The sequence below is a fragment of the Lycium ferocissimum genome, chromosome 4 (assembly GCF_029784015.1).
Source record: "Lycium ferocissimum isolate CSIRO_LF1 chromosome 4, AGI_CSIRO_Lferr_CH_V1, whole genome shotgun sequence".
NCBI classification, from domain to species: domain Eukaryota; kingdom Viridiplantae; phylum Streptophyta; class Magnoliopsida; order Solanales; family Solanaceae; genus Lycium; species Lycium ferocissimum.
In genome coordinates this window covers 55999478-56016634 of record NC_081345.1, presented here as the reverse complement: position 1 = coordinate 56016634, position 17157 = coordinate 55999478, and the positions used below count along the sequence as shown (strand labels likewise).

General features: G+C 34.8%; 1 protein-coding gene across 1 annotated transcript; it reads left to right on the top strand.

Annotated features, from left to right (window-relative positions):
• The first annotated feature begins 11124 nt into the window (after positions 1–11124).
• On the top strand, positions 11125–16900 carry LOC132053560 ((+)-neomenthol dehydrogenase-like). The gene is made up of 5 exons (XM_059445650.1): positions 11125–11275; positions 11631–11892; positions 14477–14581; positions 15572–15751; positions 16351–16900. Exons 1-5 carry the CDS (start codon positions 11238–11240, stop codon positions 16729–16731), a joined length of 966 nt encoding a protein of 321 aa, XP_059301633.1. The 5' UTR covers positions 11125–11237; the 3' UTR covers positions 16732–16900.
• Positions 16901–17157: the final 257 nt, after the last annotated feature.

Here is a 17157-nt window from a genome sequence, read left to right as displayed (position 1 = left end):
AGCTAAAAACGTATATTAATCTAATTAAAAAGTCTAATGAAAGAGATATGATCTAATATACTCAATTAATTGGATCAGAATACTGTCTAATTTCTACATTTAAAAAGAAAAGACAAAAAAAGGGACAAAATAACAAAAATATAAACAAAGATATTAATCCATTCTCCCGTTTCCCCCTTCCTCCTACGTACTTAACTGTTGTTATAACTTACTTTGCAGTTATTTTATAAATTTTAAACTTATCAATAAAAAAATAATACTAACTACCTTCAAATACCACACCTAATGTGCACGTAGCCCACTCTCCCATTTCTCACCCACGTCAAGTCATCATTAGTTATGAATTAATTTGCAGTTTTTTTTTTTTTTTTTTTAACCTTCTAAACTTATCAATAAAGATAGATTTTAGGGAAAATACATTAAAACCCCCCAACATATAGCCAGATTAATTATGACGCACCCAACCTTTGCGGGCGACCTATTACCCCCAGTCTTAATTTTTCTGTATTTTTGTACCATTTTTTGAGCGACGCGACAAAAAAAAATTGAAGCCAGGTTAGCGGGAGAGTGTTGCACACTCTCCGCCACATTGGTGCCATATTTCTGCCTCGTCACGCCACCCACTTTTCCTTTTTTTTCATTTGATTTTTCTTTTATTAATTATATTTACACTAATTAACCTCTAATTAACCATTAAACCATTAATTTTGTCTTCTTCATCACTAAACTCTTCTTCTTCATCACTAAACCCTTCTTCTTCTTCTTCTTCTTCTTCTTCTTCTTCATTTCAAGAAATCCATCAATCCATTTTAACGCCTCCATTAGCACACACACATTTAACCCATTTTCTTCCTCCGTTAACACACACACACATACATTCAACCCATTTTCTTCCTCCATTAACAACACACATTCAACCCATTTTCTTCCTCCATTAACACACACACATTCAACCCATTTTCTTCCTCCATTAACACACACATTCAATTTAATCATCAATCATAAAGAGCTTATTTTCAAGAAACATTCCAACCCATTTTCTTATCCATTAAAACCCATTTTCTTCAACCCATTTTCTTCCTCCATTAACACACACACATTCAACCCATTTTCTTCCTCCATTAACACACACATTCATTTGAAGGCAAATCAAACACCAAAATATTTTTAACCATTTTCTTCAACCCATTTTTAATATTTTTTGTACCTCACGTGTATTCTTTCTCGCCTGCGGTGTTCTTCTTTCTGCTTCTTTACGCGCGCTTCTTCTTTGCGCGGGCGATGTGGCGACGACAGCGGTATGGCGGAGGCGGCGGTGGTTGAGGGAGAAAGAAAGAGAAAAAGGAGAAAGAAGAAGAAAAGAAAGATTAATTGCGTTTAACAATTGAAATGTGGAAGAGGGGAGGGAAGGTGTCTTCAATGTCTTCTTTCTCAATTTTAAGCATACGAGTTGCAACATTTCGTTTTTTTTTGATTCACTCGCCATAATTTTTTTCTTTTTTTGCCACGTCGGTCGAAAATGTACTAAAAATGCGAAAAATTAAGGCCGGGGGTAATAGGTCGCCCGTAAAGGTTGGGTGCGTCATAATTAATCTGGCTATACGTTGGGGGTTTTAATGTATTTTCCCTAGATTTTAATTAAAAAATTTAATTCAAAATTTGAATTTGAAGTTAGTTATTTTAAAAAAAAAAAAAACTTAAGGTGGTTACAACTATCCTTATCAATCTCAACATTAAATGTCTTTTTTGTGAATTAGTGATAAAGAATCTACATTGTCTCCTTTTGATGAAGCTTCATATATGATAATGATTTTTATCATGTTTCAATGGGACAGTTTTAAATTTTATTTACGGACAGTTTTTTGTTTGAATGTGTATCAAACCAAAAACATAGAAGAAGACTTAGAAGAAGACTTAGAAACCACCAACTACTCCCACTTTCCCATTCCCCTCGGGCCCCTCCTCACGATAAGTTTTTTTACTATTTGCGGACAGTTTTCCATGGTGTGTTTAACTTTCATATCGGTATTTGTAGTCGCACGAAATATGCAAATCTTTTCTGACTTTTCTCTAACCACAAGTGTGCATCCTAAAGTTTTCTACTTGGTGGAACCGAACCAAGCTTTGGAGGAGGATGCCGAAACACTGAGGGATGAATGTCTAAAGCTTTATAAATGATGTTAAAAGTACACGTAAGTCTCGCTCTATCAATTTATCTTCATATTTCATGTTGCATGGAACACTTCATTATTAAGTGGTTCCATGTAAAAAGTTATCAACAGAGAAGAAACTAAATAACAAAGCTCCACCAACAAAAATATTTTAACTTTTTCGCACATAACAAACACAATTGCGTAAAATCTCGCCATCCTTATCTAATCAAATGCATTTGGTACCACTTTGGGGTCAGGTTATTTGTAATGATCATCATTGATAAACAAATTGACAATAAAGATGTGGAAACTCTGCAGAATAGAAATGCCATTGGAAGTTTGTTATGGTAGTACTGCCGGTGATTGCTTGAATAAGGTCATTTCTCACTTCCCCCGCCTATAAGAGATACGCCGGTGCATGCTGTTGAGTAGGTCCCTCAGACATGTGGGGCCCACCAGAGTTGAATAGTAAATACGCGTGGTACTGTTCACGCGTATAAAACGCGGTTTCTTGTTTCGTTGTTCACGCGGTTCTCACCACGCGCGATACTTGCACGCGCGGTGTCTTGTTCACGCAAAGGTTATTGTTCACGCATTTTCTGAAGCTTATAAATAGAGTTCTAAGCTTCATTTGGAAATACCACCAAAAATCTCAGACAATACATCTGAGTGAGAGCAAAGTGAGGTATACCATAGACTGTGTAAGAAAATAGTATGTGAAGAAAAATAGAGTGTGAGTGATATTGTAGTAAGGTGGGAAAAATCAAAAGAGTGTTTTTTTCTTTTGTGGGTGTAGTGGTCTTAGGAGTATTTATACTCGTTACTACACAGTGTAAAATTCCTTACTATAGTGATATCGATTTACTCACTCTTGGGCCGTGGTTTTTCCCTTATTCGAAGGGTTTCCACGTAAAACCTTGGTGTCATTATTCTTGCATTTTATTCTTGCTAATTTAACCATAAATTAGTGTTCCGCGTTTATCACTAATACCGTGAATATTATTTTTGCGGGGCTATTTTATTCCCAACAAGTGGTATCAGAGCCAAGGTTCTGTCTGAGTATGCTCTGTGGTTGCGACGGATCGAACTTCCACATCGAAAAGAATTACTTTGGTCTTGAATAAAATAGTATTTGTATTTGTGATAAACGATGGAAGCCAACACTAGTAGAATGGTTACTTTAAATGGCGTAAATTATGCCATTTGGAAGGGCAAAATGGAAGATTTGCTCTATGTCAAGAATTTTCATCAACTTTGTCTTTGCAAATAAAAAGCACGATAATAAATCGGATGAAGAGTGGAATTTGTTGCATCGAGCGGGTTTGCGGCTTTATTAGACGAGTGGGTTGACGATAATGTGTTGAACCATATTTACGGGGGAGACACGTGCTCGGACCCTATGGGAGCATCTTGAAAATTTGTATGCTCGGAAGAAACATGTAACAACAAGATGTTTTTGATAAAGCAAATCTTTAAGGTTTAAAATACCACGATGGTTCTGCAATGATAGATCGTACGAATATTTTTCGGGGGATCATGAACCGATTATCCGCTATGGGCATTAATTTTGATGAAGAAATTCAAGGCTTGTTTCTACTTAGTTCCTTACCCGGATTCTTGGGAAATTATTAGAACTTCATTATCTAGTTACACTCGAATGGTGTGATCTCTATGGATCTTGCCAAGAAGCGGTCTTTTAAATGAAGAGATGAGAAGAAAATCTCGAGTTCCTCCTCATCGATGTCTTGGTAGGTGACACTAGGGGGGGAGGCAAGAATCGTGGTTCTCGAAATAGAGAACATCATAGAAGCAAATCCAGAAGCAGACTTAAAGATATTGAGTGCTATCATTGCGGGAAAAAAGGGCACACAAAGAAGTTCTGCCGGATTTTGAAAAAGGAGAATAGAGTTAAAGAAGATGGCAATCGTGTTGCCGCTGTCACTACAGAAGATCTTGTTACTATCCTTGATGCGGATCTGATAAATATTGCTTGTGATGAGTCAAGCTGGGTTGTGGATAGTGGTGCCGCATCTCGTGCGACATCAAGGAAGGAATTTTTCTCATCCTATACTCCGGGTGACTTTGGAACTTTGAGTGTGGGTAATGAGGCTAATCTAGGGTGGGTTTGGTGTTGGAACGATTTGTTTGGAAACTAGTATTGGAACTAAACTAGTTTTAAACAATGTAAAGCATGCACACGATGTTCGTTTTGCATGATCTCTGTCGGTGTTTTGGATGATGAGGGATATGTCGGTACAATAGTGTGGAAAGTGGAAGCTCGCTAAGGGGTTCCATGATTGTGGCTCGTGGCGAAAAACGTCGTGGTCTATCTTGGACTACGGCCTCTACTTTGTGTTGATATGGTGAATGCGGTTGAGAGCAATAGCTCTTCAACATTATGGCATAAGAGGCTTAGCCACATTAGTGAGAAAGGACTAAATGTTCTAGCCAAAAAGAGATTATTGTCAAATTTCGAAAGTGCTAAATTAGAAAAGTGTGAGCCTTTACTTGGAAAACAAAATAGAGTTTCTTTCAAGTCTCATCCCTCCTCAAGAAAGACGAGTTGCTTGAGTTGGTGCGATTCGGTTTATGTGGTCCGATGAAGACAAGGACTTTGGGTGGTGCACTTTACTTCGCTACCTTTATTGATGATTGCTCGAGGAAACTTTGGGTTTACGTCTTAAAGACTAAAGACCAAGTGTTGGGTGTCTTTAAGCGAGTTTCGAGGGCCTCGGTTGAAAGAGCGGGAAAGAAGGTGAAGTGTATAAGTCTGCGATAACGGTGGTGAATATTGTGGACCGTTTGACGAATACGCAAGCAACGGGGTGTGGACACCGAAGACTCCTCCTAAGACTCCTCGGCTTAATGGTTTAGCGAGAGGATGAACGGGACCTTGATGGAAAGAGTTAGATGTTTGCTTTACGAAGCAAAGTTCTTAAAATTCCTTTTGGGGTGAGGCATTGTTGACCCTTGCCGCACATGTTATTAATCTATCCCACTGCGGTTGCTTTGCAAAGTGATGTTCCCAGCAGAGTTTGGTATGGCAGATGTTTCCTATGACCACTTGAAAGTGTTTGGTTGCAAAGCTTTTGTACATGTGCCTAAAGATGAGAGGTCAAAATTAACGCGAAGACAAGGCGGTGCATCTTCATCGGTTATGGCCTTGATGAGTTTTGGTTACGGGTTATATGATCCATTGATAATAAGCTCATAAGAAGTCGTGATGTTATCTTCATGGAGGATCAAACCATTGAAGATATTAACAAAGCGAGAAGATAAAATCTTCAAGTTACGAAGGCTTAGTTAATCTTGATCAAGTTCCTCAAACAAATGTTGAAGAAGTTGGTGGGCTCGATGACGATGGTGATGCCCGAGAATGATGTTCCGGATACGGCATGTTGATGATGATAACGATCTTATTGATGAGGTAGATGCTCCTACTCATGAAGTCGTGGATGACTCGGATATTCCACTTAGAAGGTCTACTAGAGACGATGTTCCTTCTTCCCGTTATTCACCTAATGAGTATGTATTACTCAACGATGGGGGAGAACTTTGAATGTTATGAGGAGGCCATGGAAGATGAGCACAAGGATCAATGGATCGAAGCCATGCAAGATGAGATGAAATCTCTGTACGAGAACCATACTTATGAGTTGGTGAAATTGCCTAAGGGCATGAGAGCTTTGAAGAACAAATGGGTGTTCAAAGTTAAAGCGAACACGGCTGGAAGCCCGGATACAAAGCTAGATTGGTTGTTAAGGGATTTGGTCAAAGGAAAGGTATTGACTTTGACGAAATATTTCTCTGTCGTGAAAATGTCCTTCATTCGGACGGTTCTTGGTTTATTGCTAGTCTTGATTTGGAGATTGAGCGGATGGATGTGAAGGCCGTGCTTTTCTTTATGGTGATTTAGAAGAGGAGATTTATATGGAACAACCCGAGGGCTTGAAGGAAAAAGGTAAGAGAATTTTGTATGCATGCAAACTTCGGAAGAGTCTATATGGATTGAAGCAAGCTCCCGAGACGGTGGTACAAGAAGTTTGAGTACGGTATGGGGAAGCGAAGGCTACAAGAAGACTTCTTGGATCCCGTGTGTTTGTACAAAGATTTTCTCATGATGACTTTATCATCCTTGCTATATGTGGATGATATGTTGATTGTAGGCAAGAATGCTTCCGGGATTGACGAGTTGAAGAAACGATTGAGTAAGTCTTTTGCAATGAAAGACTTAGGTCATGCTAAGCGATTTTGGCATGAGAATTACTCGTTCAAGAGATGAAAGAAAGCTTTATTTGTCACAAGAAAGGTACATAGAACGTGTACTAGAGCGCTTCAATATGAAGAATGCTAAGTGGGTTAGCACACCTCTCCCCGGTCATCGGCGAGCAAAGAGATGTGTCCTACAACGACGGAGGAAAAAAGAGAGAATGGCCAAGATTCGCTTGACCATTGTCGGAAGTTTGATGTATGCAATAGTATGCACTCGACCGGATATTGCTCATGCGGTCGGTGTTGTTAGCGATTTCTCGAAAATCCGGGGAAAAAGCATTGGGAAGTTTGAGAAGTGATACTCGAGGTATCTAAGAGGAAGCTCGGATGAATGCTTGTGTTTTGGAGGATCAAATATAATTTTGAAGGGGCTATACGATTTCGATATGGCGGGTGACCTTGATATGAGAAAATCCACTCTTTGGATATCGTACTTTTCAGAGAGCTATGTCGTGGCGATCGAAGTTGCGGAAGTGTGTCGCATGTCTACAACGAAGCGAGTATATTGCGGCTACTCTGAAGGCGTGCAAAGAAATGATATGGCTCGAGATTCCTTGAAGAACTTGGATTGCGAAGAAATGGAGTATATTGTCTATTACGACGGTCGGAGTGCGAATAGACTTGAGCAAGAACTCGATGTACCATGCGAGAACAAAACACATTGATGTCGAATATCGACCGGATTCGTGATGCTACGGAGACAAAAGATTCCGGATTGAAGAAAATCCACACGATGGAAATGTAGGCGATATGATGACAAAGGCGGTCTCGAAGGCAAAAGCTTGAAGTTTGTTCCAAGCTAGCTGGCGAGCTCTCGGTGATTCACGGGGAGAACATTCTTCCCCGTGTCGTCGGGAGGGGGGGGGGGGTGAGGTAGTCCCTCGGACATGTGGGGCCCACGGAGTTGAATAGTAAATACACGTGGTACGTTCACGCGTATAAAACGCGGTTTATTGTTTCTTGTTGTTCACGCGGTTTCTTGTTCACGCGCCGGTGATACTTTTCACGCGGTGTCTTGTTCACGCGGTTCCCTTGTTCACGCAAATTTGCATCGTTCACGCATTTTTACGAAGCTTATAAATAGAGTTCTAAGCTTCATTTGGAAATACACTGCAAAATCTCGGACAATACATCGATGTGAGCAAAGTGAGGTATACCATAGACTGTGTAAGAAAATAGTATGTGAAGAAAAATAGAGTGTGAGTGATATTGTAGTAAGGTGGGAAAAATCAAAAGAGTGTTTTTTTCTTTTGTGGGTGTAGTGGTCTTAGGAGTATTTATACTCGTTACTACACGATGTAAAATTCCTTACTATAGTGATATCGGTACATGCTCCTCTTCGTGGTTTTCCCTTATTCAGAAGGGTTTCCACGTAAAACCTTGGTGTCATTATTGCTGCATTTTATTCTTGCTAATTTAACCATAAATTAGTGTTCCGCGTTTATCACTAATACCGTGAATATTATTTTTGCGGGGCTAATTTTATTCCCAACACATGCTTCTTGGCGTAGATAAGAAATTTACATTATTAATTTTATTATAGATTATAGATGTTTGATATTTTTGTATTGTCTATTTATATCTATGTCAATCCAATTTTCATTGATAGCAAGATTTCAGTTACTATATACTCCCTCCGTTTCAATTTATATGAACCCACTTGACTGGGCACAACATTTAAGAAAGAGGGAAGACTTTTGAAACTTGTGGTTCAAAATAAGCCTTGAAAATTTGTGTGGTACGTAAATCATTCATAAAGTGAATTTGTTTTCAAATTAGGAAAGAAGTCATTCATTTTGGCACGGACTAAAAAGAAAATAGGTTCAAACAAATTAAAACAGAGGGAGTATAATATATTGTTTTATTATATTGCATGTATTACTTCTAACAGTATTGAATGATTTTTCGCAGAAAAAAACTTTTAATTTTTTTTTTTTTTTTTTTTTTTTTTTTTTTGTTTAGGTTGAGAAAATTGTGGAATTACTCAAGGAAATAGCAAAGGTAATAACACAATACATGTTGTTGTTAGACTAGATTTTTTTTTGTTTTTTTTTTTGGGTTTATTGAAATATATACAAGTTCATTGTCTTCGCATTGGCGCTATATAAAAAGTAGTTATTTTATTCAGATGTTTCACGTGATAAGGTTAGCATTTGAGATTTTTTTATATAATTTTTCTATGTTATGTATTTGCAGAACAAAGCACAGAGTTTAAATTTACTTAGTGGTTCCAATGTTTTAACCTCTTGATCAACGTTTAGTTTTCTTCTCAAAGTCATCCCTGCCATCATGGCTTCTCTCAAGAGTTGTTTCTTCTCCTATTTTTGTTACTGATCATTACCTATTCATGCTTATCAATTTTTTTCTCATTGAGCCTTGTGTTTGTGCCGAATGAATTTATTGATATATAAAAAAGCCTATAAATTAATGATATTTACTTTTTATTTACTTTTTTCCCTTCTCAAAATACTGGACTTATAAATTGTAAATATAGATGGTTTACTTTTATAATTTTGTGAATTTCATGACTAATTATGGAATTGCAACAGTGCACTATTATTTTACTTAAATTTAAATGCATGTGTGAAAAATATAGGAATAAAAAAGGTATCATTATAAGTTCAGTCGTAGCTAAGAGAAAATGTGCCAGCTCAAAGTTGTAGGAGAATTTGTTCTATTGAAGACCTCTTCATGTTTATTTTCTGCCTCAGACTAATAAAAAGTTTAGAACTCTTCATATCTTATTGAATTATTTCATATTTACTTTGTGGTTATTAGTGGATATATAGCATGTTAATTATTTGTCGAAAAAAAGGATTCTCAATTTTAAGCATGCACGTAGACTACAATATCGATATGATGAAATATTTTTTTCTTTTCTATGTGAACTTTGCTGAGTTGACAAAACATCAGGGTGTTAAAGGTCATCTCATTGGAGCTGTTGAAGCAATTTTTACAAAATTATAAATCATAGTATTAGTCAAGATGATGACTTAAAAAATAATAACAAAATTGGTGCTAAGTAATCTTACATACAATAATATTAGTTATACGTATTTATAAAAACGTCAATCTCTGTTAACAAGAACTTCATCTATTGTAATTAGACAAATTATTGTGAGAAAATATATAGCAAGTCAGAATCTATAAACTATAACAAAAAAACAAAAAACAAAAAAGAATTCATGAACTATAGTGCAATTTCTATTCTTAGCCTACTTTTTGAGTCTATTTTTCGGGCATCGCGCAGGTACCAATAATAATTTTTTTAAAAGGAAACCAAATAAAAGCCAAAAAGAAATGAAGATGATGAGGGAGAGTGGAGAAATTTCCGAATAGAGGCCTAACGTGTTGATGCCGTGGCACTTCAAGTGATGCTGTAATGACACGTTGAATTAGGTCTAGCATAAAAGACTGAATAATATCGAAATATATTATATTTAAGCACACACCCTTCTATTATGGTTAAAATAAAATACACAAACGTTAGATAAACAAGTTAATCAAAATTCAAACATCAAATGCATACAAAATATTCTTCTTTTGAATTTTCCTAATCATGACAATATATAATTATATGTCTTTGTCATTTCATGCCACGTGGTTTTCTAACATCATTTTATAATATTAACTAAACTATGATCTAGTTGATATAATTTATACCCGAATGGCAAAAGATCTTTTCTAGATCGTGTTTTTGTCTATTCTCTTGATTATAAAATATGAGCACTCTCCATAATTGGAGTTCTTTTGGTAAAATAATATAAAGGTTTAGCAAACATCATATCCAAACAAAATATTCTTCACTCGACACTTCCCACTCATTTCAATATAAATAAAATTATGATATCGTTTTCATTCCAGTATTCATGCGGTGACCTTTTTGGCTAAGTCATTTTTTGAAAAATATTTATAGTTGTGAGAAATATGACTTAGGGTACTTCCCAAGTAATTTCCATTTTATTTAAAAAATCTAAACAAAGGAATATATGTTTTCAAATTATTAGAGAAAATTGAATTCTTTGACACTCATATGTTGATTTGAATCTTTTCTTTTAATAAGAGAGAAAGTTAACTATGATATGCTTTTAGGAAAAAAAAAAAAAAAAATTAGGTTTCAAAAACGTTTATCCACGCACGGTGTCTACATGAACTAAGTGGATAAAAGACATATTTTTTATTTTGATAATCGTGGTGTCCGGTCCAGCTTGCGCGCACCTCGATTAATTTCATAGGATATATGTCACCTCCCACCAGCAAAGAGCTGTAAACTTATAATTACTCGAGTAGTGGAGAGTTTGGAAAAATTCTGTAAAGATGGATGGACCGAGAATATTGACTGTGGGTTCACCTAAATTAAATACTTTCAAGTTTCAATACGAAACACACAAGTTCCAAGACCAATAATTTAGAGCCCGTTTGGATTGGCTTATAAGTTGGCTTATAAGCTGTTTTCAGCTTTTTTGAGTGTTTGGCTGGCCAGCTTAAAGTCATTTTGTGCTTAAAATAAGCTCAAAAAAATAATTGACCTATTTAGCTTAGTTTATCTAAAAAAGCGACTTAAATGTTTCGCTTATAAGCCAAAAAAAATAAGTTGGACTACCCCAACTTATTTTTTTCAGCTTATAAGCTGCAAACAGCTTTAAGCTATAAGCCAATCCAAACGGGCTCTTAGTGTTAAAAAATCAAATTTAAATAATATATCTGAGATTTCGAGTTCCTAACACTACTAGCGCTATATATACCTTGCAGCTCTACCTATTTTCCCCCAGAAAAGCACACCCAACAGAGAATTCTACAGAAGAAAAAAGAATGGCAGAAGAGTCCCTAAACAACCGTCCAATAGGAAAGTAAGTCTTCTTCCTTGCCCTCAAAATCTCTCTTTCTCTTTTCAGTAATTAAGCTCTTTGTTACTTCCTCCGTCTCAATTTATGTGGCACCTTTTAAATTTCGAGATTCAAACCAAGCTTTTCTTTGACCGTAACTTTTTATATATCTTTTAAATATTTTGAATTTTCAATTATTGTGACTTATTGTACCTTTTAAGCATTTTCCAAATATCTAAATTTTATTCAAAAAACTTAAACATTCCACACCCGAATTCATGGTCAAACTTGAATTGTTTGACTCTCGAATTTGAACCGTGCCACATAAATTGGAACAGAGAAAGTAATTAATAGTAATTTGTCTCTCTCTTTTTTTCAGGATTGCAGTAGTTACTGGAGGAAACAAAGGAATAGGGTATGAAATATGCAGGCAACTAATGGAAAAGGGTGTGATGGTAGTGTTAACAGCTAGGGATGAGAAAAGAGGGAAAGAAGCTGTTGAAAAGCTATTGAGAGAAGAGTCTTGTTATTATCATCAAATGAATCTTGTTGTGTTTCATCAAGTTGATGTTGTGGATCCACAAAGTGTTTCCTCTTTGGTTGACTTCATCAAATCTAAATATGGAAAGCTTGATATTCTGGTAAATCATCTACAACTAAGCCTTTTTCGAATGAAAATATAGCAACATACATATGTTCTCAAATAGGAATTACATAATTTCATACGTCACATGGGCTCAAATTTATAATAGAAATAAGTTTATATTTTTAGATTTTACTATATTAGCATATTTTGTATATAGCTTGAAACTTAGGGAAAAAATAATACTCCAATTATTTAATTTTTTGTTAATTTTGATCTTCGGTTTTCCATGCTTAGAAACTGATTGAGAGTGATGTTCGTGTTTTTCATCACAAATTTAAACATTGTTGGAGGAATTAAAGTGAAAAATTTAAAACTCCATTGTTTTAAGTTTTAAAATCTTAAAAACTCATAAATGCATTTTGTGATTTATTAAAATTTTTGACAAATTGATGATTGAGGTTGGGATGTCATTTTGAATTGTGGTTAAATTTTAAAGCTATTAGATAAAATTTGAGCTATTTGGTGATGTTTTTTTCTCATCTCGATGGAATTTCGTGACTTGAAATTCGTAGGACACGAAACCCAACTTTAGTGTAAGTTTGTATAATATTTTATAATTTTGTATCACAGTGTAAAAGTGTGTATAACACCTCTTATACACTTCTATACAAGGTTGATACATTGTTTACAATAAATACTGTATAATATTTTGCACCGAATGTATAAACACTATTGCGATAAAAGAATTGATTGTGCCGGTATAAACCAAAAATATAGTTACGTGGGTGGAACATGTTGTGTTGGACTATATAATTTGGAAGAATTCCCTTTTTTTTCAGCCTTACGAAAAACAACAGTTAATTTCATAGTTCACCATTCATATCTTTGAATAGCGAATCCAAGAGTTGAAGCTTATGAGTTCTAGTTTCTAGCTTAAAATTTATTAAATTCTAAATTTATAATTTTACATATTAGTAAAAACTTTAAAATAAATATAGATTTTGGATAAAATTACTGAGTTTGTTAAGCTTGTACCATAAACAATACATCAACTCCTGATATCTTTATAAGTATTTATTTTTGGGCTAATGCGTAAAAAGCTCTTTTTAACTGAAATATAAAAATTACTCAGACAAAATACTTTTTATGAGATAACTTTTATTGAGGGAAGGGGATAAATTTTGCATGGTGAAAAAACTAAATGTATCGAGTTTTAGGACGTTATATGTCATTATCATTTTCTCTGATTTGGCGTATCACATTTGGCTTCCGGGGAGTCCGCTTATGATTTTTTGATCTTTTTAATTTTCTGAGCAAGTTATATTTGAGTGAGAAAAAATATACAGTAATTTTTTACTTTATTGCAAAAGGTGACCATTCATGATACTAGTCCAATTTATCCTTGAATTTGTCTAATTGCTTTTGTAATTAAATTAATTAATATCGTTTAATCCAAGATTCATTGAAAAATAAACAATAACATACCATTATCGCTTTTTTTTTTTTTTTTTTTTTTTTTGTGGTTCTTCGATCTTATCTTATCTTTTTTTCTTTTTTTTCTTTTTTTGTGGTATGTCGTTTTCTGGTCATGTTATTATTATAAGTTATAAAATAGTCAATATTGTAGTGGACGATATTTTATAGTTAGGAAACTATTTCCTTCCATCTTTCTACGAACGAGCGGTGGAGACATTAGAGCCCGTTTGGCTTAGGCATAAGTTCTTTAAAACAGCTTATAAAATTTGTTTTCAGCTTTTTTGAGTGTTTGGGTTGGCTAGGCCATAAGCCATTTTGTCTTAAAATAAGCTCAAAAAAATAAGTTAGCCCGTTTGAGCTTAGCAAAAAAGCAAAATATATGGTAGTTGATTTGTATCTCATGATAACTTTAACACTATTGCGTTGTTTGTTTTTATTTTTCATGAGTTTCTTTAATTTTCCTAAAATTTTAATGTACTTTCTACATTTTTGTGTTATTATGCTATTTTATTAAAGCATAAGTTCAAATAATAAAAATTCATAAGGCTTACCGCTCATGTCTCGAGACTTACACCTCGATCCGTACTAAGTAAAATGCTCCGCTCACGCCTTCGCTTTTTAAAGCAACATTATCAACATATGTGCTTTGTGCAAGTACTTGATTTGTTAGGAAAGATGTTAATAGAATTCTAACAAAACAGAAGGTTGATTTTTCTTATTACACACGAGACAAGTTTACTTTAATTTAACTCTCCGATAAATATAATTGAAAAGGTTATTCTTCTGTGTTGGTTAATTAACTTTAGGAACCAACAATAAACCACCTTAAAATTATTTGTATGAGTTACAAATTTATTACGCCATTCGTCCCAATTTAAGTGTCTAAGTTTGACTGGATACGAAGTTTAGAGAATAAAAAGAGATTTTTAAATCCTGTGGTCTTAAATTAAAGATATGTCTAATGTAATAAAATGTCTTTTGAATCTTGTAGTTTTAAACTTGCCATGTAGGATGTTTGAATTGTCAACTTACTAAATATAGAAAGAGACGCTATTTTTGGGAGAGACCAAAAAGGAAAGTAAGACAATTAAAATGGGACGGAGGGAGTACTCAGTCTATTATTATTTTTCATAATAAGGAATTGTGAAAGTGCATAATTGCAGGTAAATAATGCAGGAGTTAATGGATTAATGGTAGAGGGAGATGTTTCAATCCTTCCTGAGATGATAGAACGAGAAGTTGCTCGAGGTCTGAGCAACACAACTGAGGTTAGTACTTTGTTACTTATTAGTATTATTTTTCCCTACATTTTCTTGGAAAATGTTTTTGGTGTTTGGATTAAATAGTTGAAAATATTTTGGAGAAATATTTATTAAAGATTGATAATAATGTTATGACGAAATTTTTGAATATTAAAACTTGATATTAATGTATCAGTGTTGGTTAACTATAATTATTGACATGAAGTTAAGAATTGAACATTCAAGGGTGTGGCCTAGTAGTTAATGAAGTGGGTTGAGAATCGTAAGGAATTTCTTTTCATCTGTCTTAGTCTTGGTGGACAGAGTTACCTGATACCTGTTACTAGTGGGAGATGACAGATATCCCATAAAATTAATCGAGGTGCACGCAATTGTTATAACAAAAAACGAGATGGTTACATGAAGAGAATGATTTTCGCCCAAAAGGCAAAATTATTTTCCTCCATTTGATGGGAACAGAAAAAAATATTCAACAACCAAACACGAAAAACTACACGTATATGATTTTTTTTGGTAAAACATCCTCCGAAAAAGATTTTTCGTTATATCCAGATGGTTAATATAACCACTATCCTTTTTCTCATTTTCGAATTCTAGAGAGCGCTGTAACCATTAGTCTAAAGCTTGTTTTTTTTTCCTCACCCGATGTTCGGTACCCGCATTAGGGTCACTCGATGTTCGGTACCCCCATTAGGGCCTGACTAAATACGGATAGCGCATGGCAGGGACCCTCTTTTGGGGGCGGCGCTCCACACATAATTTTTTCCATTCCGACAAACTCGAACCCAAGAGCTCTAATTAAGAGTGAAGGGATCCCAACCATTTCACTGCAACCTATCTCAAAGTGTTTTTAGCTGTTAAGGTTCAAACTGTGTCAGCTCGTATCTACCATCGTCTCCCTTGGAAAATATACAATGCCATTAACAATACAATTGTGTGAAATATATACTCATAGATAGTAATTGAATTTTGAATATCTCAAATATACTAATGCAGGAGGATGAAGCTCCAATCAAGTCAACTGGAAAATTAATCGAGAATTTTGAATGGGCTGAAGAATGTATAAGCACCAATTATTATGGAGCAAAAAGAATGATTGATGACTTTATTCCACTACTCCTCTTGTCTCCTTCACCAAGGGTTGTTAATGTTTCTTCTTTGCTTGGAAAGATAAAGGTACGAGTTTTTCTTTTCTTTCCATTTACTACTAATAACGACTTGCTAAAGTTGGAAATTTGTTTCCACTCGATGTCATTAGAGAAAAGTTATTTATTTCGAGAAATTTGTCAATTCTTGATATAAAATATGAAAAGAAGTTTCGGAAAAAACAATTTCACCTGTTTTTGAACAAATGCTCAGGGCCATAGTTGTAAGAGAGTGTTTGACTAAGTTTATAAGTTGGTCAAACTAGTTTGTAAACACTTTTTATCTAGTTTATTTACGCATTTGGTAAACACCTACAGACTACAAAGATGCTTCTACATTTATATGTTTATAATTTTTTTTTAAAGATTTTCTCGTCATTTTACAGAAAATACAGCTTATCAACACTTTTTCACCAAACACATCAATTATTTATTATCTGTTTCATCACCTTTATCTAAATATGTAACTGCTTACAAAATTAATTTCATCACCTAAAAGTGCTTATTAGCTATTTACATTCCGCTAATCCAAACGGGACATAAAAGTAACAATTTCAGTTCACAATACTGTTTTTTTTCTTGCCTTTTTTTTTTTCTTTTTTTCTTACTCTTTTCTAAACACATTTTCAGTTGGTATCAAATGAATGGGCCATAAAGGCTTTAAGTGACGGGGAAAACCTTACAACAGAAAAAGTGGATGAAGTACTAAATGAATTTCTTATGAATTTCAAGGAGGATCTATTAAAAGAAAAAGGCTGGCCCAATGTTTTTTCAGCTTATAAAGTCTCAAAAGCAGCCATGAATGCATACACAAGAATTGTGGCCCAAAAGTATTCTTCCATATGCATCAACTGCATTGGCCCAGGCTTTGCGAAGACAGACATTACTTGTAATACTGGGCCTATGACTCCACAAGATGCTGCTGAAGGCCCAATACTTCTAGCCCTTTTGCCTGAAGATGGGCCTTCTGGCCAGTTCTTTTACCGGAAAAACGTTCTGACAACGTTTTGAGAAGCAACAACAACATACCAGTGTAATCCCACAAGTTAATAAAGTGTTAGTCATTTATTGTAAGTGTTCTGAAGCTACTTTGAAAAATGTGGCATGGACTTGTAATATTATAGTTTAAATTTAAAGGAACATGGTTAATTGAAATTCAAAATACTTTCCTTTTCTCTCCTTTTAATTTCTCCAAGTTAATCATGAAGATTTAGATACTCTCGAAATAACGACTTTGAGTTGTTTTAAGCCATTCTTGAATAACTCCCTCGTTCTTAAAGCATCTTGAACTATGTTTGACCCGATGAATGTTGTCTCACCTGTCTCAAAACATTCTATGGGCCATCTGAAACTTGTTTGGTAGCTGTTTTTATAAGGCAAATTTTATCAAAGGCAAATGGCCATCCCCATTTCCTTTAAAATCAAATACGCATGCTC